At 38.2% G+C, this 23,685-nt stretch overlaps 1 protein-coding gene and 1 non-coding gene across 3 annotated transcripts; both read left to right on the forward strand.

Annotated features, from left to right (window-relative positions):
• The first annotated feature begins 304 nt into the window (after positions 1-304).
• LOC115288789 lies at positions 305-406 on the forward strand. Its single transcript, XR_003907191.1, has one exon. It is a non-coding gene; the product is annotated as a U6 spliceosomal RNA (small nuclear RNA).
• An 8,590-nt stretch (positions 407-8,996) lies between these two features.
• Positions 8,997-12,296, forward strand: LOC115287612 (serine protease 58-like). 2 transcript variants are annotated; one of them, XM_029934225.1, is made up of 6 exons: positions 8,997-9,113; positions 9,470-9,548; positions 10,077-10,251; positions 10,690-10,943; positions 11,557-11,705; positions 12,036-12,296. In XM_029934225.1, the coding sequence occupies exons 2-6, from the start codon at positions 9,491-9,493 to the stop codon at positions 12,183-12,185; spliced, it is 786 nt and encodes a 261-aa protein (XP_029790085.1). In that variant the 5' UTR covers positions 8,997-9,113; positions 9,470-9,490; the 3' UTR covers positions 12,186-12,296. The 2 variants fall into 2 exon arrangements, with proteins under 2 accessions (XP_029790085.1, XP_029790086.1); XM_029934226.1 differs by lacking the exon at positions 9,470-9,548.
• Positions 12,297-23,685: the final 11,389 nt, after the last annotated feature.

A 23,685-nucleotide genomic window follows, 5' to 3' on the forward strand; every position in this document is an offset into this window, starting at 1 on the left:
CATGATCTTGGTTAAAGGAAGCAGGGCTTTATCTATAACCATAGTACACAAACACTAATCTGGTTAGGATGTTTTCCTACAGAAAAAGATAACACCAGCCCTAAATATGGAGATCAAAGATGATGTTATCTCTCCTTGATACTAGCCTCTATATTCACTCTTTATAGGCACTGTTCTAACTACTTCTCGTTGGTTTTTTGGATACAAGACAAAATTCTTCAAGAGTAACCACTGCTTATTTCAAAGATGAGTTCAATCATTGATGCCTGCATGGCTCAATCTCCTTTTTAAAATAAACCAATAAGTGCTCACTTCAGCAGCATATATACCAAAACTGGAACAGTATAGATTAGCATGGCCTCTGCACAACGATGACACACAAATTTGTGAAGTGTTCCATATTTAAAAATAAAATAAAATAATGTAAAATAAAATAAGACAGTAAACCTAACAACTTTTGTAGGGGTCACAGCTTGGTTTAGCAGGAGGGCTGCCCTCTTGATCTGACCACTTCCTGTCTGGACCAGATGAAAAAAGCACCATACTTAACTGCTACCATCATATCATCTTCAGAGGTAACCTCTAACAGGAGCTGACTGCCCACAGGCCCCAAATCAGTCTCAGTCATGGGCTCTAGGGTCTCAAGTGAAGGCCTGATAAATCTAAGCAGGAACCTGATATGTGCCAAAAATATGTCAGAATAAAACAACCATTTCTTACTTGCTTTTTGGTTTAAAACAATAGGCAACATTAAGATACAGAATTTAAATATATGTGTATACCACTTGAGGTCAAAGTTTGCTCAGCAAGAAACAAATTTCCATTTGTAACCACTTTTTTCTTATGAACTCTATGTAGAGTGCAATTGAGACATATCTATAGGAAACTTAAAACTTTCACATGTAGCACATGAATTTTTGATGCATTCAAAATACAGATTGGTGAGGTTATCAAAATAGAATCATATTTCAAAATAAGAAATACTGTGAGTCAGGGCAGTCCTACCAATTATAGCAACCCTGTTTCTGAAAGACTTAGTGCCTGGGTCAGCACAATGGTAGCAAAGTAATGTTTTATCAGAATGATGTCATTAGGAACAGGTGGCAATATTTTAACCCTTCCTCCAAGAGTTCCAAAATGCTTTTTTAACATGTTTATAAATATTTGCTTTTGTGCCGTTTCAGGGGAAGGTTTCCATACAAACATTTGGCTTCCAATGAGTCATCCCCAGTCTGGTTCACACCCAGAAGCTTCCTGCTTGGTTATCAGTGAATATTTGGGCTCAATAACTGCCTTATTTTTATAACTTGCTTGAACAAAGATCAGAAGGGTGGTGGAGGGAGAAAGACATACTGAGATAAATATAAGAACACTCTTCTTTCCTCAAGAGAGTTTGACAAACATGCACCAATATCCTAACTACCATTTAAGCTGAGCTTAATACTGGGATTGTGATGGATTTGTGTTTGACCTTTTGAAAAACATCCAGATGATGTTGTTACTTTTTTTAGTCATCATGTATATTTGCTTGCTAAGGACACCCCAGAATTCAAATTACAATATGCAATTTTACTTTTACTGTTATTGGATCCGAAAGTCACAACTGAAAGCAACAGTAAAAGTAAATTACCTTTCCCGAAATTGAAATAGAAGAGAATGAGGATCCTTAGTTAAGATTTTAAATAAATATTTCTTCAGCTAGAATTACAAAACCCTTATATAAACAAGGAAGCAGCAGCGATGAAGCATATGAATTAGCAATAGTCTCTCTGTATTTTCATTCGTAAAGGGAAAAATTGGGGGGTTGAAATGGCACAGTATGTATCCTGGGGGTAAAATGTCAATATGAAAAAGCACTAAAATTTCCAGGCATAATAATGTGAATTACAGATTTTTAAGAAAAGAAATAAGTGCCTTGCAAATGATACAGTAGGTAGAATATATTATTTATTCCTCTTTATTGGATTACAAGAAGGGTTGCAAATTCAGGGTCCTTTTATCTTGACTTGCACTCTAAGTACCTAGTCATACTTTGTTTGCATATTACATGTTTTTAAAATGTTTATTTATTCTGAGAGAGGGAAAGAGAGAAAGTGTGCATGCGAGCACGTGAGCAGAGGAGGAGCAGAGAGAGATTCCCAAGCAAGCTCTGAGCTGCCACTCGCAGAGCCTGATGTGGGGCTCAATCTCACAAACCAGGGGATCATGACCTGAGCCAAAATCAAGAATCAGATGTCTACACTGTCTGAGCCACCCAAGTATCCCTGCATGTTACATATTAAATGCTTAGAAGTAGTCTTTGTTCTCTCTTACCCCCTAAAAACTCTCTTCTCATTTTTCTTGAAATGTGTATTTCTCTGTCTACATTTTATTCTTCCCAATTTTATATGGACTTAGATATAAAAACTCCATCACTTTTTCCTCAGTGTAAGAAAAAATTGGTCTGATTCATACATTGGTGAATGACAACTGTCACTTACCCTTCATGTGAAAAAGGCAATGAAGAGTGGTGAGGACTGTGATAAAATAGAAAAGCACATGCCCCATTTAACATGAGGGTCCACTTCCAAGCACCAGTAAATATGGCAATAGCCATATCTTTCAAATTTTCATGAGAAAGCCTGAAAATATTTAAATATTTTATGACTCAATGCTTTAAAAACTAGCAACTCCATATTAGGAGGCCAAAAACACCACCAATTACCGCTGAAAAATGTGAGAGATAAAATATATGTGCTTCAGTTCACATTAGGGGAGGAGAGAGATCTAAGGTGCTGAGAACCCTGGAGTGGTGTCCTTCATGGGCTATCTTCCACCTCTCAGTCGACCACCATCACATACACTGTTCCATGGGAAATTTAGTGCCATCAGTCATCTCTGATGCACTTATAGAAACCTTTTGCTAATTTGCTCCGGAGCGAATACTCCACACTTGAATTCATACTTGCTGGAATAGGTGGAAAAGTCAATCTTAGGGCAGTTATAACAATAACAGTAATGAATTTATGTAGAGAGGCACTATATAGTCTTTCACTTAATTAATACCTACCGAATGCCTGCTATGTGCTAGAATTATGCTTTTGTGATGTGTTAGGCACCTTGTAAGCATTGGAAATAAATTAGTTTTTATTAAAAAAATGTCTGTCCTTATGGAAATTAGATTCATTGGGGGAGACAGATAATAAATAAAATGAACAAGTATATTAAATATAATGAATTAAGTATATTAAGTTACACTTAATAAGTATTATTAGTGGATGGTGATAAATGCTATGGAGAAAACTAAAATGAGAAAGAATAATTTCTCTGGTTCTCCAGTACATAATTGGAATGGAATATTTGGTAACTGGCAGAACCTCCACATTGATTTTTTAAAATGTTTATTCTTCTTTTTTCCTTTTTAAAAACATTTTTTTAATGTTTATTTTTGAGAGACAGTGTGAACAGGGGAAGGGCAGAGAGAGAAGAAGACACAGAATTGGAAGGCTTTGGGCTCTGAGCTGTTAACATAGAGCCCGAAATGGGGCTCAAATTCATGAACCATGAGATAATGACCTGAACCAAAGTCAGATGCTTAAGTGACTGAGCCAGCCAGGCACCCCATGATTTCTTGTACTGTGGGATAAAAGCTGTATTAGCGGGGAAGACAAAATGAAATATCTGAAACTGATTTGCACCTTCACATGATAGTAACCAAAACCAATATCATGTCCTGGGGAAAATGGCAGAGTTTTATGTTACCATTTAAGACCTAACGAATACAGGGTAATGGCCCTCACTTATCCCCATTTAATTCACCAGTCTGGCCCTTACAAAAATGTCTGGTCCTGAAGAAAAATAAAATCAACCAAACAGTTGCCTTGATTGCAGTTGCCATGCCAGATGCAACATCTCTGCTAGAACAGATTAATATGGCCTCAGGTACCTTGCACTGATTAGCAAATACATTCATTTCTATTGCTATTGAGGAACGGGAATAGAAGTGTATGAATGAGACATTCACAAGACAGAGACATTTACAGTCCTGACAAGGGTTAAAAGTTTCACCCTCTGTCATAGTATAACCCAAGGAACCTGGACTGCCTGGACATTCTGCATATCATTACAGTGATCCACTATACTGAAGGTACCATGTGTGGTGGTTTTTAAGTATGCCCACAAATTCTCTGATATTTCTTCCTTCAAGAGAAAGAGTTTAATGCTTGTCCCTTTAGTTGGTCTGAGGGTTGTAGGTTATCGTTAAGCTGATTAATGCTTGTCTTTTTGAGTGTGGGTTGGCCTTAGTGACTTTCTTCTAACAAATAAAATATTGCCAAAGTGATGATATGTGACTTCTAAGACATTACAGCTTTATTCCTTGTTCTCTCTTGGATCACTTACTGTGAAGGAGGTCAGGTACCATATGATAAGGACACTGAAGCAGCCCTTTTAGAGAGATTTACATGGAAAGGGACTGAGGCTTTCTGTCAAAAGCCATGTGAACAAGTCATCTCAGAAGCAGATCCTACAGCCCCAGTCAAGCCTTCAGATGACTTCAGCCCTGGACGGCATCTTGCCTATAATCTCATGAGAGACCTTAAGCCATACTGCCTGGCAGATCTATGCTGTTAGAGGTATCTATGGTGGGAAAAAACATTTTATAGAATTTACAGCAAGCCCTAGTAAGAGAATCACTATGTATATTTTAGAGTTCTGTAATAATGTTATACCATCTGCAGCAGACTTCATTCAAAGTATAGTTCTTGATGTGCTACTAGGCCCTGGTAGAGACAAACACCTAATCTTGGGACATACAGTGGCTATGCAGCCAGAACTGTTCATTACAAGGTGTGTTCTGTCAGATCCACTAAGTCATAGTCATGTAAGCCCAATAGAAATCCATAGTGAGATGGAAATGGTGCATTTAAGGTTAATCATGAGCAGGGCCAGAGGTCCAGTTAGCTGCATATATACATGGCTTAGACTCCTGTTTCATTCACCACTATGGCACCATCGCCTCTCAGTTTATACTCATGTGTTTTGCAGGGAGAGGGTAGAAAGGAGGACAGGAAAGTCCCTATGATCACTTCATGGAAAAGAAAAACATCTGTTTTGATATACAGATGGGTCAGCCTGGTATATGGTGAAGCCAGAAACGAACCACTGTATTATAATCCCCATTCAAAGATGGCCCTAGAAGGTAGCAATGATTAGAAGAGCTTTGGTGGTACACCTGGTCATCTACATTGTATGGAAATAAAAGTAGCCTAAAATTAAAATATAAGACTCATGTGATGAATAGTGTAGCTGCTTAGTCAGGGTTTGGAAGAAAGATTCAAAAACTGGGAACCATCAGGTCTAGGGAAGAGGCATGTGGATAGATCTACAGGAGGTCATTCTTCCAGCTGCTGGAAGTATTGCAGGACTCCTATCAAGAATATATTAAAAACCTTTCACATCTCAATGATAAGGAATGCAACAATCCAATTTTAAAATGGGCAAAAAATTTGAACAAACACTTTATCAAAGAGGATATATGGTTGGCAAATAAGCACATGAAAACATGTTCAAAATCATTAATCATAAGGAAATAAAACACTATTTCACAGGAAACTAAAAGGACTGAACACACTGTACACTTAAAATTAATACAATGCTGTACTTCAATTATATCTCAATTAAAATTTTATTTAAAAAAAAAGACTGAGCATACCAAGTATTCATGATGATATAGAGGAACTGTAACTCTTTCACCTCTGGTGAGAATGTAGAATATTGGGAAAAAAATGTGGCAGTTTCTTTAAAAGCTAAATGTCCACTTACTATATATGATCCATCTATTTCACCTCTAGTTATTTACCCAAGAGAAGAGGAAACTTATGTTTACATAAAGATATATATGCACATACGTGCTAAAGAACCACATATATTAAGTGTTCACAGATCCTTTAATTATATAATGCAGAACTACAAACAACCCAAATATCCATCAACAGTAAACAAATTTTAGTATATCAATATAATGGAATACTACTCAGCAGTGAAAATAAATGAACTCTAGAGTCATACAACAACATGTATGAATCCAAACTAATTGTACTGAGTAAACGTAGCTAGATCAAAAAAGACTGTGGTGTAATGATTCTATTTATCTAATACTCCAGAAAATACAAATTAATTTATAGTGGCAGAAAGAGATTAGTGGTTGCCTGGTGATAGTGTGGTGGGTTGGAGGGAAAGAGGAGGAATTATAAAAGTGTTTAAGAAATCTTTTGGAAATATGCACACAAATTTACCAAGCTGTACATTTTAAATATGTACAATTAATTATATATCATTATATATAACTTTGAAAAGAAAAGAGATGAAATCTCATGTCAGTGATGCCTAGTACCAGATCCTTGGGATCAAAGACCATAATCTGGAAATGCTTTTCCCTTTAACACTCAAGGAAGTGACCTGAAGCAAGCCAGGGAGCTTAGATTATCTTTAGGTCAGGTCAGTGTGGGAGGCTGTTGGGAGTTTTAAGTCAGGAGAGAGGTGATAATCACTTGTTCATCCCAAGAAAGTATATATTTAGGTAAATGGAGCTTCTTAAGTCTGAGACTATCCAGAAGCATGCGAGGGTCTGATAGGATGAGCTATGAGTGTGGAAGGCTCAGACCCAGCTTAGGCAGAACTGGGTTGGGGCACTGAAGTAGAGTTACATTCATCAAGGAGGTGTCTCTGAGGATCCAGATTCTGACCCTTTGATATCCAAGCCTGAGCCACTTAGCAAGGGTTGTGGGTAGGAGCAAACTCCTGACAAGAGGTGGGCTTGGGTAGATACCCCCAAATATGTCTGTACAGTGAGCCAAAGAATGAATGGAAGCATGTAGGGAAATGATCAATGTGAAGAATACTGAAGAAGGGCACCTGGGTGGCTCAGCTGGTTGAGTGTCCAACTTTGGCTCAGGTCATGATCTCACTCTTCGTGAGTTTGCACCCCATGTTGGACTTTGTGCTGACAGCTCAGAGCCTGGAGGCTGCTTTGGATTCTGTGTCTCCCTCTCTCTCTCTCTCTCTCTCTCTCTCTCTGCCCCTTCCGTGCTCACCCTCTGTCTCTCTCTTTTTCAAAAATACATAAACATTTTAAAAAATTTAAAAATGCTGAAGAAACTAGCTGGCTCAGAGTGAAAAGTCTGTAGTACATAAGAGAGAAAAATAATGTACCAGGGAACACTTTGGTGGGAGGGACAGTGGACACAAACTGGAATCTGAGGGCCTCTTAAAACCCAGTCTCTCTAGTGGAGCTCAGTGGGTGCCAGACAGGAATTAGCACAGATAGGGAGTAAAGTCTTACTCTTCAGTATAGTGAGGGGTGTAGTCAAATCAGAGGATGTATGGGAAACCTTTCTTTTATGAACCCTGTCTTTTATCCAAGAAGGATAGCCAGGGACTAATAGCCAATCAGAAAAATATATTCAAAGCAAGGCCACTGTTTGACAAAATGCCAGGGGGAGGAGCCAGTCCTTGCTTACCAGTAGGGACACAGAGACCATGGAAGAATGAAAGTCCAGGGATTTTGCCCAAGAGCCAAAGAGAAGAAGATATCCAGATTAGAGCAGAAACTGGTGCCTGTGAGGTGCTGATGGGAGATGTTCAGGTGGGGCCAAGCTAAGAGGCCTAAAAGCCATTGATTACAAACAATTTTAAAAGAGGTTAGGACATACAGGCACTAAATTTGGTCAGAGAGAGATCAGAAATTTACTAACAGATCTCTCAAGAACACAGGCTACTTTTGAGATTGCCCAGGAACTCTGAGTCTGCCCATTATGTCCTATTCCTGCAGAGTCATGGCCTGACACCAGATTACTGGTATTGGGCCTTGGCAGCTAAGCAAAGGAGTTTAGATATGAAGTAATGGGCACTAGGAACCACTGTAAGCTTTTAAGCAAGAGTACAACAAATGAAAGAAAAAAATCAATCAGGCAAACTGGATAGAGAAAGAGAGAGCTTGTTAAGAAAGTCCAGTTTGAGAGCTATTATAGCAACTCAGGACTTACATAGTGAGGGCAGCAGCTGTGAGAAAAGGAGATGCTGTAAGAGAGGTAGGAGATGAAGCCAGATTGCAGGAGATTAAGAAGGTGACGAGCTGGTTGCCTGTATGTGGTAGATTGTAACAAAAGCCACAAGTATAAATGGATAGCTGTGTAATAACACAAATATAGTAAAGTGTTAGCTGAAGAAAATAGGTTGTAGGCATGCAGTATTCATGTGCTTTTAAATATTTTGTATGTTTGAAAATTTATACAATAAAATGGCAAGAAAAAATGGCCATATACTATTCCTCTTCTGTCTGTGCCCTTGTAATAAGATTTTATAGATTCTCCCATCAAAGAGTGGACTCTTTTCTACCCTGTGAATCTGATTGGCCATGCAACTTGATTTGGACAGTGGGACATAAGTAAATGTAAAATATTCCCAGGTTTGAAGATTTGGGCATTGGGGTTTACCATTTTTCTGATCTTGGGAACCTTGCAATTGCTATCATATAGATTATCTTGGACTAGCCTGTTGGATGATAGACATACAGCCTAGTTACCCTCATCACTCTAAAGCCGACAACCAGCCAATCACTAGACATGTTTGTGGGACCATTGACTGCCAGCTGATCACAGATGCTTCAATGAGCCTTGCTGAGAGAACTGCCCATCTAGGCCCATCCCAAATTGGCAACCCATAGAATTGTGAACAAATAACTGACTCCCATTTTAAGCTACTAAGCTTTAAAAAACTTTCTATGCAGCAAAAGCCAGCTGATGCATTCTTTTTAGTATCCCTTTGCTCGTATTCCAAGGGAACTCCATACTAAGCCCTGTCTGTCTCTACTTGGCTCTGCAAAGTTTCAGGGAGAGGCCAGTGGTGTCTGGGGTTAGAGGGAGAGTGACATAGTATGGGGACAGTGTGACATGAGAGGATGTCATGGGGTGGAGCCAGTGTGACATTAGGGCAAGAGTCAATGTGACATGGGGGAAGACTCAGCTTGTTAGGTGAGAGGGATCTGCAGCTAAGACAGGAGAGAGTTTATTCTGAAGTTGAGGGCTAATAAATATCACACAGAGAGGTGAAGATCAGCTACACTAAGTGGACAGGTAAGTAAATGTAAGGGAACCAGGGAGCTGAAGTATTACTGGAGACCGTGGAATAAGGCAGACACACCTGGCCAGTTGAGATTTCTTTTTGCCAATAAAGTATAGCAATGCTCTTGGATTATAGGCCATCCCTCAGTGGTCAGGCATTTCACCTTGGAGAAATTTGCCATACTACAGTGGGAGGACAGACACTCTAGAGAGATAGGGTCTGACCTGGCTATCTTTCCTCCCTTTGATGGCATCCTTCTTTGGTTCAGAGAACTTTGCTCCCTTGAATGTCCCCCTTCCGCCTTGATATTCTTCCCTTTGCAAAGCTTCCAGAAGATCAGGCTTATTGTAGTTCATTCCCTTCCCAGACCTTCTTACTGCAAGAGGGCATGGAGATCACAGATATGAATTGCCTCTTTCTTGTCTTCAGCATTTTGGCAGTGAATGGTGAGTGCAGGTTTCTATTTTGGTTTAAATTTTAAAAAGGTCATATTGGAGGAAAGTGTAGGAAACAGGTCTAGATAAGGTGGGTAGAGAGTACATTGTATAGATAAGAATTTAGGATGCCAGCAATTGGAAGTTTCCTAGAACACTCAGAGATATCTAGAGCCCACTGATTTTCCTCTTGCTCCATGGTGCAAGAGAAGATTCAGACTGAGATAAGACTTGACACAAAGGATGGTGGGTGTTGGCAAAAGAATGTGATTTTGCTATATAGCTAGGAAGAAAGGTTGAAGAAAATAGAGAAATATCAAGGGAAGGAAGGAAGGAGAAGAGGAGTAAATAAGGAGGATCCAAATTCAGAGGAAAGTCTAAAGGGAAATTAACAGAAGGACGCTGAATGGTCCAATAACACCTCCTATATCAATAACACATTGACCATTTCAAAGCACTCTCACATAAAATATTTCAAACTTCTATCCTCTGGAATGTCTGCACCTGTCTCTAAAATTCTGCTATCTTTTCCCCTGACAGTGGTAACAACAATAATTGTGATACCAACACAAGTAAAATTAGCCCAGCAGTTCAACCAGATGAGCATTAAAACTGCACCAACCTTTTTGGTTTTCTTAAACTCAGAATATAAGCCTTGTTTGGGGACCTTGATCCACAAACAGTGGGTTCTTACTGCAGCCCACTGCTTCTTACCGTGAGTAATGGAGGTCCTAGAGGGCGAAGTGGTCCACCTTAGTCACTGAGATTGCTAAGGGGATACTGCAGGTCAGCCCTGAAGAGACTTGCCCAGGGGCTCTCTAGCCTGACAAGTTATTGGAAGGAGACAGGAAGTAGATCTAGGTGGTTAGGAGTTAGATTTGTGGGCAGGATGATGTAGACTGAGGGAATTGGGGAAGCCAAGGACTAGGGGATGAATAATTGGAATAAAAAGCCTATATACAATGTGGTACAGATCAAAGAATTATAGAACTGCAGTAGCAATTGCTCATTTGCCAGACAAAGAGATGGAGGTCTTGGCAAGTTATGGAAGGAGCTCCTGCAAAGTCACAAAGCAAGCTGGTGGAGAAAAGATACAAGTTGAACAACAGAAAAATATCTCCTCCTTCTACTAATGCTCCATGGCCTTTTTCAGATTTCTTGAGATAAATGTTGCTGCTTCAAAAGAGAATTTCCAAAACAAGAAGGGAAACTTAAAACCCATGCTTACTGTCCAACACCCAGATTTTACTCGGGATTCTGCTGAACATGACCTCATGCTCATCAAGCTGAATCATCCCCTAGATCTCAAGGATCAGGTCAAACTGGTGGTTCTACCCAATACCACAAATGACAGAACAGGGGAAAAGTGCACTGTCCTTGGCTGGGGCTGGGAATGGAAGAATTCCAGTGAGTAACCCTCCCAAGACAGACCCTTAATGCTCCTTGAGTACCTACCCAAGAGGATTATCATATAACTATTATTATAGATTATAAGAGCTGGAAGAGCCCTGAGAACTTATAATATCTCAACCTCTAGTTTTATTCATTTGGAAATTGAGGCCCATTTTGGTAACATAGCTGTTAATGGAATCCAGTATTCTTGCTTCATTCATCACCCAGGTGAAGGTGAAAGGGTGTCTGGGTGAGGAAGGGGTTGGCAGGTAATCCTTACTGGTGATGCTGAGTGTGGCTCATTCATTAGAAACTTATCGACAAGCATTCACAAGTAAAAGCATGCACACACAGGCCCAAGGCATGCAGTTTACAACACTGGGACCAGACCTGGTTTATTCATTTCATTATTTTTTCTTTCTCTCTGGGTCCTCTTCATGTTGGCTTTTACTTTCACTGAATTATGGAGAGATTAATAACAGAAAAGAGAGAGAGAAGGGGAGAAGAAAGAAAGATGAATATGTGAGGGATCAAAAAGAAACAAAGCCTCTTCTCTCTCTCTCTCTCTCTCCCTCTGTGTGTGTATGTGTGTGTGCATGTGCGTGTGTGTGTACACTCATGTGCTCAGACACAGAACCTGATATCCAGATAAACCAGACTGTTTTTTGGTTTTCTAATGATGGCTGCCAAGAGTCCCCTGTTAGACAAATTCCTATTAAAATCACAGAAAACATGTTCTGTGCGGGATCATCTCTGGAGAACATACACTCATGTAAGGTAACTCTTTTCCTTCTACCCCATTGATTTGGGGCTGTTTTGGGGCCCACGTATCTCCCTCAACCATTCCAATTTCCTGTCTCTAAATTCAAGAAGAGATTAAAGTATATGGAACCCGGATATGCCAGGGTGGAATCATCTCAGAGTGTTCTTATTTCTTTATGACTAACTCTGATGTGGTCTAGAAGTGGTTGGGTGGGCCCAAGATGTCATTTCCCCCAGTCCTTATCAATGGTATCTTTCTCTTCTGGACCCCTCAGTTAGGGACTTGGCACTAGGTCATCTTTGTTTTGGCTATCCTGTCTGACCCATCTGTCCTTTTTCTAACAGGAATTAGATGCTGTCCCAGTGCTGTGCCAGAATCAGCTCCATGGAATCCTATCTTGGTCAGCAGGGTGTATTTTGAAAGGTGATATTGGCTACTACACCAAGGTTTCCCGCTACACAGACTGGATCCACAAAGTCATCCACAGCAACTGAGCTCTCTCTGTTCCCTCTCCCAGTGGCCTCAGAACTGGGTCTACCATCCTTGACCCTCCTTTCCCTCTAGCCTCAGAACAAGATGGGAATAGAGCCTTTGGCTATAAGAAATTTTCTGTTCCTTCTGTTATTTTGACTTCTCTTATTCTTTCGCAGTCCTAGCCTGAATGATCATCAAAGGATTTGAGCTGGATAACGTTCTCCTAAATATGCTACCTTTTCATCACCCTTTTCCTCTCCTCCCACTTCCTATTCACCTGCTATGGCTTCCTCAGACTTTTATGGAGAAGTTCTCCAGCCCCTACCCTCAAGAGGACATTTGGGTCTCAGAAATGTGATGGTGAGATTATGGCACTCTAGGGTGACTCCTTTGTCTGACATCACTTAATGCTGAGTCAGGCTTCTGAGTCAGGCCTGTGTCCTCTCACTCCATCATATTTAATAAGGCTCAGTAAATGCTGCAGTGTTAAGTAGGCTGTTGGCAAATAATTGTTATAGAGGTTAGAATTTTATGCTGGCAAGAACTATAAGGGTTTCAGAAAGGGTTAGGAGATAAAGCAGAAGTGGGTGCAGAGAGGAGTTAAATGGGTCAGATCTCCTGACAGATCTTTCCTAATGCTAAGCACAGAAAAATAAGGTAGATTGGTAGAAACAGAATTCTAGAAGGATATTAGGGAAATACTGAAGTCTAGGTGAGTATAATTGTGTTTATATGTGTCTGTGAGCATGCACATGTACATTTGTGTGTATAGATTTTTGGGGTGTGGCAAATAACGATCTCCCTGAACTAACCAAAATCTATCCTATACCAGTTCAGCTTATTTTCTCCAAATCCTGCATTAACCTATTCTTATCCTAACTTTATCAGTACTAAATTTTTAAAAACCATTAAACTAGGTCCTATTTTTTATTATAACATTTTATTTTGAACCTGTTTAGGATAAGAAATTGTAAAAATATTACAAGAGGTTTTCTGTGTACCCAGTCTTGCCCCAATGATAATATTTTCTATAACCATAGTAAAATGTCAAAACCAAGAAATTCACATTGGTATGATGCTGTTCAATCAAATACAGATTTTATTTGGATTTCATGTCTTTCTTTACATACACTCTTTTCGAAGGGTGAAATTTGAAATCTTACTGCCTGCCTGGATTCCTGTAACCATCACCACAAACAGGATCCAAAACTATTCTATCACCATATCATCAGAAAGAAACTTCTTTGTGTTACACTTTAATAATCACACCTTCCCCTGGGTCACCTTGGGTGGCTTAGTTAGTTAAGCATCCAGCTTCAGCTCAGGCCATGATCTCATAGTCCATGAGTTCGAGTTGCATTGGGATTTGTGCTGATAGCTCAGAGCCTGGAGCCTGCTTTGGGTTCTGTGTCTCCCTGTCTCTCTGCCCCTCCCCCAGTTGTGTTCTGTCTCACTTTTTCTCCCTCTCCCTCTCTCTTTCTCTCTCTCTCTCAAGAATAAACATTAAGACTTTTTTTTAAAATAATAATTACACCTTCTCCTGACCCTAACCCTTGCAACCCCCCATGTATTCTCCATCACTATAATCTTGTCACTTCGAGAATGTTCTATAATATTCAATCTATATAATTCCACTAATCTTTTCTTCATTCACGATGTTCCAAGAATTCTTTCATTGGCATTTCCTTTCTATCTGAATAGGTTTTTTTAGCCATTCTTTTAAAGCAAGTCTGCTGGTGATAAATCTTCTCAGTGTTTCTTCACTTTCTTTCTTGAAGGATATTTTTTGCTGGATAAAAAATTTTTAGTTGACAATGCCTTTCTTTCAGAACTTGGAAAATGTTTGCCTCTTCTTCTGTCCTTCAGGTTTTTGAGGAGAAATCTGGTATCATTTGATTCTCCCAGTCGGGAGTGCATTGTTTCTCTCTGGCTTTGGCTGCTTTCAAAAGTTTTTCTTCATTTTTCCTTTTCAGAGATTTGATTATGACATGTCTGCGTGTGAATTTTTAAAAGTTTATTCTGTTTCTTTAAGAAACATTCAGTTTCTTAAATCTATAGGTTTATGTCTCTTTCCAAGTTTGAGAAGTTTGAGCCATTATTTCTTCAAATATTTTTCAGCTCAGTGTTTTTTTTCTTCTTCTGAAACTTTGTTAACATGAATTCTAAATCTTCTGCTACTATCTCACAGGTCCCTAGGGATCCGTGCATTTTTTGAAATATCCCTTTTCCATCTGTTGTTCATATCGATAATTTCTATTGCTCTATCTTCAAGTTCACTAACTCTTCTAGCTTGCCAAGTTTGCTACTGAACTCATTGTTAATTATGTTTTAATTTAATATACTTATGATACTTTCACCTCTTAGGAGTCTTGCTGAATAGGAAAAGACTGCCCCTTCCAACACTGACTACTCCTGGAGGTAGTAAATGACTCTTGTACCTCATGCTTTTTACATGCAAACCAACCAGTCCAGAGCTGTACCTCAACCACCTCCTTTATCTAGCATTCATACACCAAGCCAGTACTTCCCCTGCTCTAAATCACCCTGGGTCTAGGTACTGAACAACTAGCGATCACCACTGTAGCTCAGAGTCTGCTGAAATTATTCGCACTGTTTGATCCTAAACATGTATCCACTTGACTACCCTGCCTCACCCATTCCTTCTTTCAGAAACCACAATAAAGACTTTTGCCTATGATTTCCTCTTGTTTCTCCTGCCTCCTCACTGACCCTGGTACTTTATCATGTAGCCCTACATGACATGGCATGCCTCTTAATAAACTCTTCTTTTTAAAAAATATTTTTTTAAGTTTTATTTATTTTTGAGAGAGAGAGAGCACAAGCAGGGGAAGGGCACAGAGATGAGGAGACACAGAATCGGAAGCAGGCCCCAGGCTCTGAGCTGTCAGCACAGAGCCTGACTCAGGGGCTCCAACCCACAAACCACAAGATCAAGACCTAAGCCAAAGTTGGAGGCTTAACTGACTGAGCCACCCAGGTGCCCCTAAATGCTTCTTTCAGTAGCATTGACCTGTCAGCGTTATCATTCAGTAACCTCTATAAATTAAATCCTGGGTTCAGTTAAAGCACCCATCTAATTATTTTTTTATTTCAGTTATTATATTTTCGAGTTCTAAAATCTCCATTTGGTTTGTCTTTATATCTCCAATATATCTTTGTTAAAAATTTCCTGCTTCTTTTTTATTTGATTGAAGAGTATTTATAATTGCTTACTGGAACTTTTTATAATAGCTGCTTTAAAATCTTTGATAATTCCAACAACTGTATCATCTTGGTGTTGGCATCTGATGATTATCTTTTTCTTAATTAATGTTTATTTATTTTTGAGAGAGAAAGAAACAGAGATATGAAGACAGACAGAGACAGAGAGACAGAGACAGAGCACAAATGGGGGAGGGGCAGAGAGAGAGGGAGACACAGAATCCAAAGCAGGCTCCAAGCATCTAACTATCAGCATAGAGCCAGATGCAGGGCTTGAACCCACAAACCTTGAGATTATGACCTAAGATGAAGTCAGATGCTTAAGTGACTGAGCCACCCAGGCTCCCCATATCTTTTCTTATTTGAGTTGAAATTTGCCTAATATCGTAAGTAATTTTGTACTGTATTCTGGGAAGTTGGATATCATAAGACTCTGATTTTTATTTCAATACCCTAACTGAGCATGTAGTTAACCTATTAATGTTCAGAATATATGTCCTGGCCCACTTTTGAGGGCTGTGATTCAAATGTCAGTTTGGTTTGTAAAGCCTCTATAGTGTTATAGTAGGGAGGTGTAGTAGAGTGAACAATGCCCCCCCTAACCTGTCTACATCCTAATCCTTAGAACCTATGAATATATTACCTTCCATGATAAAAGAGACTTCGCAAATGTGATTAAGTTAAGAATTTTGATATGGGAAGATTATCCTGGATTATCCAGGTGAGCCCAATGTAATCACGAGTGTCTTTAAAAGAAGAAAGCAAAGACGTCCAAAAAAAGGGGGAGATGTCATCACAGAAGTAAAAGTTTGAGTGATGTGTTTTAAAGATAGAGGAAGGAACCATGAACCAAGGCATGAAGGCAGCCTCTAAAATCTGGAAAAAGCAAGGAAATGGATTCTCTCCAAAGCCTCCAGAAAGGTTTCCAGAAAGAAAGTGGCTCTATGGACACTTTGATTTTAGCCCAGTAAGACCCATTTTCACCTTCTGATTTCAGAACTATAAGATAATACATTTGTTATACTTTTAAGCCACTATTTTTTGGTAATTTTTTATAGCAGCAACAGGTAATTAATACACAGAAGTTAAAGTTCTGCTGCCAACCAGCTCTACTACTGCTGCACCATAGAGATGAGGACATACATGGCTTTTTCATAGGGTTTGTCTCAAGAACAAGGAAATTACCAATAAGTTAGTGGTTTAAAACAACAAAAATTTGTTATTTCATGGTTTCCTTGGTTAAGAATCCCATAGCTCAATGTCTGATAAGGCTAAAATCAAGATGTGGCCAGCTGCATCTTCACCTGGAGCTTCAGCTAGGGAAGGACCCACTTCCACCTCTTTCACATTGCTGGCAGTATTCACTTCCTTGCAGTTGTGTGATTAAGATCCCTGAGTCTTGCTATTTGTCAGCTGGGGAAAAAACTCAGCTTCTAGAGGCCATTCTCAGATCCTTGTCATGTGGATTCCTACATCTTAGCAATGGAAAACCTCCTCATGCCAAATGTTTCTCTTGCTTTGAATCTCCCCGACTTCCCCTTCTATTACCAGGCAGAGAAAATTTTGACTTTTAAAGAGCTAATGTGATTAGACCAGGACCACCTGGATTATGTCCTTGTCTTAATGTCTACCATGCTGAATAACATAGCCTAACCATAGAGGTCATGTCCATTGAATTCACAGTTCCAGGTCAGGCATGTGTTCAATGACAGGAAACTTGGGAGGTACTTTTTAGAATTCTGCCTACTACATACAATTAAGAAATTTTTGTTCTCTTGGGCTTCCCCTTTCCCAGTCCTTTGGCTAGAGAAACAAGATTTTCTTTTTGTTGTTGTTGTTTTCTTTTGTTTTGTCTCTGCCCACTATTGTTTCTAGGTTGCAAATATTTTTAGCACACAGACATGGATATATCACGGGCAAGAAAAAAACCCAGGAAACTCATTACCAGGTCATTCCTCAAGTCTCAAGATGTCTAACTAATTTGTCTTTTTTTCCATTTTTCAGATTTCCTGGTAAATGACTTTTTCTGTTTAGGGTTTTTTGGTATTGTTACTGTTGTTAGAAGGAAGTGTAAAATGGGATGTACTTACTCCATTTTGTCTGGAACAAATGCCTGCCTTATGCTTTAGTTACATTGGGTATTAGAAAGATGAAAGACAATGCAGTTAAGAGGAAAGACTACTGAACTATAAGTCAGGAGATTTGAGTTCTGGTCTAGACTCTATTATTGACTGGACAATGATTTTCATGTTGTGTGTGCATGAGCCCTAGGAGGATGTAAGAAGTGAGTATTAAACTTCTATTTGCAATTTGTTTAGCTCATCCTTTAAAAATTTCTTTTTTGGTGTATGTTTTATAATGTACACAACATGCCAGTATATATATGTACATATATGCATACATAGATATATGAATAAATATGCATATATTAGTGGTACATGCTCAAAAATGTTTTATAGGATTGGTGACAATACCAGATACCTAAAATTAGACTGTCCCAGATTTTCTGGGACATCCAATTGCCTAAATATGTCATATTTGATTTAGGACAGCTCTCTTCAATGTGGAACAGACTGCAATTCATCAATTAAGATTCTTTTATATATCTTTAGTTGAAAATATAATTCTTAGCTCAAATAATGCTTCCGACATTCCTTAAACTTTCATATGGAGAAATGATCAAATGAGGGCAAATCATTCCTAGAAAATAAACTCTTTAACTATAAAATACAATAAATAAAATCTAAGTTCATAGTTCCAACCTAATAAAATTAGATGAGCTGAGTTAAAAGAAATAAGTGCTTTCTGGAATGCATTTAAGATTATACTCAGTCAACTTGCTAAACATAAAAACCTATTAGTCTGATTTCCATCTTTAGCCTAAATGTAGAAAGGCACATTTACATATGGCTCTCTGAAACTATGATCCACAGTTCTTTCCAAGTAGCCTTTCCTTTGCTTTTTTATTGCCAGTGACATTGTGAGAAAACTGGTACCCATTGCTTCAGTGCCTCAGACCTTCACATGACTGCATGTGGCAGAGACCACTCATTGATCTCCTACCCTATCTCCTCACCGTTTTTTTGTACAGATCCCCCTGAGCTGGCTTTTGACTGTCTTGCAAGAAGCTATCTTCTCCAATATTGTTTGTAGCTTGTCCAGCTACACTAATGTCCGGGGGATGAGAGTAGAAGAGATGTGCACAGTATTTGTATTACATTCTTAAAAGGAAGCTATGTGCCTGTTTCCCACTTCCCAGGGCTGGACCATAGTTGTGATGGTAGTCAGCAAGCTTCAACCATGCCCAGAAAGAAAATAAGGGAAAGGTGGAATAAAACAGAATAAGGCTTCATGATCTATAGGAGCAGAGCTTCCTTCTCATCAAAAATTGCCCAAAAGTTCCAGACTGCTTAGTGAGAGAGAAATAAACATTTATCTTGTTTGATCCATTTTATATTGTGGTCTCTTTGTTACAGCAGCTTATCCTATAACCTAACTAGTATACTTAATTTAGTTTTTCAGCACACATTAAGTTTTTACTATGTAGTAGCTACTATCTTAGGTTCTAGATATTAAACAAAAATAATCACATGTACTTCCTATTTTGAATAACTTCAAACCTAAGAAAGGAAAATTTGACTCAAAGTAAAATGAGTAGATAATTGACCTTTATTAACCACCTGTGTTTTCACATGCATTGTTTTGTTAATCCTCACCAAAAAAACAAAGAGTTGTAACTCGTGTAATTGTACAGCCAATGTGATGATCCATTGGCACATCTGTCTTATAAATGGTATATTCACTCTTCATTTTTATCATCACCTTTGATCTAAGACCATTTGTTAATTGGTACTGACAGCAGGTAAAACAATATCTCCATGGCCACAATTGAGATTCCTCATATAACAGGCATCTGTCATTTATATTCTAGAATCTCATACATTTCTATCTTCCAGCAACAGCTCCCAATTTTCATATTAAGTTTTACTCTTTTTCACTCTTCCTCATTTCAGTCCATGTGCTTGAGCAAGACTACACCTCTGTCCTTACTCAGAAGTGAAACATACTTGTTAGGCTTAAACTAGTGAGTGCATCATGTTCCCTTAGCCACAGAGTTTGGCTCAGGGATGAGAAGGAGATTCAAGTCAGTGACTGAGTTCTTGGGGAAGCCAACTTGCTCTTTTTTTGTTGTTGTTGTTGTTTGTTCTTGAACCTAAGAGGATGGAAGAGCACTACTGTGTGAAACGTGATACTGAAGCTATGCAGAAGGCAGAATTAAAGGATGGAGCACTAGTGAATTGTTTTGCCTGACTCCACCTAGGCTTAAAGCTTTGAGACCTACAACTTGGACTTTTTAGTGATATAAGATGATAGATGTCCTTTTAGACCAGGTTAGGTCAGGTTTCTGCCACTAGTAACCAAAAGAATCTCACCCATTCTTTAAAGTTTTAGCCTGTGCTGAAGGTGAGCTATTTCTACTCATTAAGAAAGTATACATCTTTCTTTCCTGCTGTTCATAATTTTAGTGCTTGCTAGAAGATGCAATATTCTCATAAACAAAATTTATGATGTAAAATACAAATGCTTTGTCAATAATGGTAATATAGAGTCAATGGCCACTACTTTCAGAGAGACTTTAAAACATCTATTTTACTTAGTAATTTTGGATTTACCATGGTTTCTGGATTATGTATTTTGGCAGTATCAATGGTTTTCCATGTTTGTGTGCTTTAAAAATCTAATATTTGATTTTTATCTTATTATCTTTTATCTAAATATAGTGCACAATAAAAGATTTCAGGCTCCAGGGAAAAATCACTAGGGAGTAAAATTTAGAGTTTTTCTGCACCGTTGGGACTTCTTCTTCATAAGGCTATTATCATTAAGAACAAGAAAAGTAGTTGACTTTCCTAACACAGAGACATAGTTGCAGAAAGTCAGACAAAATGAAGAGACAGAGAAATAACTCCCAGATGAAAGAACAGAAACAAACCACAGCAAGAGACCAAAGCAAAATGGATACAAGTAAAATGCCAGATAGAGAATTTAAAGTAATGATCATAATGATACTCATTGGACTTGAAAAAAGAGTGGAAGACATTAGTGAAACCCTTAACACAGAGATTAAAAAAGAGCCAATCAGAGATCAAGAACACAATAAATGAAATTTAAAATACATTTGATGGAATAAATAGCAGGCTAGGTGAAGCAGAAGAATGAATCAACAACCTGGAAGACAGAGTAATGGAAAGTAATCAAGCTGAACAAATGAAAGAAAATTATGGAAATTGAGAATAGGCTTAGAGAACTCAGTGACTCCATCAAGCATAATAACATTCACATTATAAGGATCTCAGAAGAAGGGAGAGAGAATGGGACAGAAAGTTACTTGAAGAAATTATAGCCAAAAACCTCCCTAATCTGGGGAAGAAAAATGATATTTGGATCCAGGAGGCACAGAGATTCCCCCCAAAACAACCTAAGGAGGCCTACACCAAGACACATACTAATCAAAATGGCAAAAAGTAGTGATAAAAAATTCTTAAAGAAGCAATAGAAAAGACAGTTGCATGCAAGGGAAACCCCATAAAGCTATCAGCAGATTTTTCCGTGGACTTTGCAAGCCAGAAGAGAGTGGCATGGTGTATTCAAAGTGCTGAAAGGGAAAAATCTCTATCTAGCAAGGCTATCATTCAGAATAGAAGAAGAGAGGAAGTTTCTCAAACAAAAACTAAAGGTGTTTATGTCCACTAAACTGACCCTACAGACATATTAAAGGGGATCCTTTGAGTGGAAAGGAAAGGCTATAAGTAAAAGCATGAAAAGAAAAAAACACAAAAGCAGTAAAAATAAGTATCTTTATAAAAATCAGTCATGGGATTCATAAAAGAAAGGATGTAAAATGTGACACCATATACCTAAAATGTGGAGATGGGAAAAGGAGTAAAGAATGAGTTTAAATCTAAGCAACCATCAACTTAATATAGACTGCTATACGCAGAATATGTATATGCAAACCTAATGGTAACCACAAATTAAAAACTAGTCATAGATATGCAAAAATAAAGAGAAAGGAATCCATGTATATCATTACAGAAAGCCAAGTAACTGAGAGAGAAGAGAGGAAGAGAAGAAAGGAAAAAAGAGAAACTACAACACATCCATAAAACAAATAATAAAATAGTAGCAGTGCATACTTTTCAATAATTACTTTGAATGTAAATGGACTAAATGCTCCAATCAAAGGACATAGGGTAACAGAGTGGATAAAAACAAGACCCATCTGTGTGCTGCCTACAGGAGACACATTTTACACCTAAAAACACCTGAAGATTGAAAGTGAGGGAATGGAGAAACAGTTATCCTGCAAATGGATGTCAAAAGAGAGCCAGGGTAGCAGTACTTCTATTGAATAATATAGCCTTTAAAACAAAGACTGTAACAATAGACAAAGAAGGACTCTATAAAATAATAAAGAAGATAATCCAACAAGAGGATATAATAATTGTAAATATTTATGCACCAAATATAGCAGCACCCAAAAACATAAAACAAGGGACTTTAACACCCTACTCAAATTGCTGGACAGATCTCCAAACAGAAAGTTAACAAGGAAATTATGGCTTTGAATGACAAACTGGAACTGATATATTCAGAAAATTCCATCCTAAAACAACAGAATACACCTTCTTTTCAAGTTCACATGGAATGCTCTCTAGAATAGATCACATATTAGGCCAAAAAACAAGTTTCAACAAAATAGTTTTCAATTATTTATATTGAGAGAGAGAGCAAGTGTGAGCAGATGAGGGGCAGAGAGGGAGAGAGAATTCCAATCAGGCTCCACACTGTCAGCACAGAGCCCAACATAGGGCTCGACTTCATGAACTATGAGATCATGACCTGAGCCAAAACCAAGAATTGGATGCTTAACCAACTAAGCCACCCAGGTGCCCCAACAAATTTTTAAAAATCAAAGTCATACTATGCCTTTATTCTGACCACAATGATATGAAACTAGGGATCAACCACAAGAAAAAACCTGAAAAGACCACAAATACATAGAGGTCAAATAACATGTTACTAAACAATGAATGGGTCAACCAAGAAATCAAAGAAGAAATTAAAAATTACATGAAAATGAAAACACAATAGTCCAAAGTCTTTTGGATGTAGCAAAAATGGTTCTAAAAGGGAAATTTATAGCAATATAGGTCTACTTCAAGAAGCAATAAAAGTCTCAAATAAACAACCTAACCTTACACCTAAAGGAGCTGGCTAGAAAAAGATCAACAAACAAAACCCCAAACCAACAGAAGGAAGGAAATAATAAAGATTAGAGCAGAAATAAATGACATAAAGGACACTTGGATGGCTTGATCAGTTAAGCAACCAACTCTTGGTTTTGGTTCAGGTCGTGATCTCATAGTTCAGGAGATGGAGCACCACATCAGGCTCTATGCTGACGTGTGGGTCCTGCTTGGGATTCTCTCCCACTCCCTCTGCCCCATCCCTGCTCGCTCTCTCTCTCTCTCTCTCTCAAAATAAATAAACATATCTTTAAAAGTAAATTATCTAGAAACCAGAAAAACAATGAAACAGATCCATGAAACCAGGAACTCATTCTTTAAAAAGATCAACACTATTGAGAAACCTCTAGCCAGATCCATAAAAGAGAGAGAGATGGAGAGAGAGAACCTAAATAAAATCACAAATGAAAGAGGAGAAATAACAACCAACACCACAGAAATACAATTAGAATATTATGAAAACCAATATATGAACATACTATACAACTTAGAAGAAATGCATAAATTCCTAGAAATATATAACCTATCAAGACAAAAGCAGGAAGAAAAAAATTTTTGAACAGACTAATTACCAACAATGAAATTGAATCAGTAATCAAAAACTCCCAACAAATGAAAGGAACAGATGGCTTCATTGGTGAATTCTTACAAACAGTTGAAGAAGAATTAATACCTATTCTTCTCAAACTATTCTAAAAAATACAAGAGTCAGAAAAACTTCCAAATTCATTGTATGAGTCAGTATTACTCTGATACCCAAACCAGATAAAGTTACCACAGAAAAACCAGAAATATATGCAGATATCTCTCATGAATATAGATGCAGAAATCCTCAATAAAATATTAGCAAACTGAATCCAACAATACATTAAAAAAAATTCAAACAGGATTTATTCCTGGGATGCAAGGTGGTTCATTATTCATAAAACAATCAACATGATATGTCACATAAGTAAGAAAAAGGATAAAAACCATCTGATCATTTCAG

The sequence above is a fragment of the Suricata suricatta genome, chromosome 3, assembly GCF_006229205.1.
Source record: "Suricata suricatta isolate VVHF042 chromosome 3, meerkat_22Aug2017_6uvM2_HiC, whole genome shotgun sequence".
NCBI lineage: Eukaryota > Metazoa > Chordata > Mammalia > Carnivora > Herpestidae > Suricata > Suricata suricatta.

Excerpts from the sequence above, each read along its gene's own strand:
- LOC115287612 (XM_029934225.1), top strand. The coding sequence starts at position 9,491 with ATGGAGATCACAGATATGAATTGCCTCTTTCTTGTCTTCAGCATTTTG. Across the intron at positions 10,252-10,689 it reads GCAGCCCACTGCTTCTTACC|ATTTCTTGAGATAAATGTTG; the intron begins GTGAGTAATGGA and ends GGCCTTTTTCAG. Across the intron at positions 11,706-12,035 it reads AGAACATACACTCATGTAAG|GAATTAGATGCTGTCCCAGT; the intron begins GTAACTCTTTTC and ends TTTTTCTAACAG.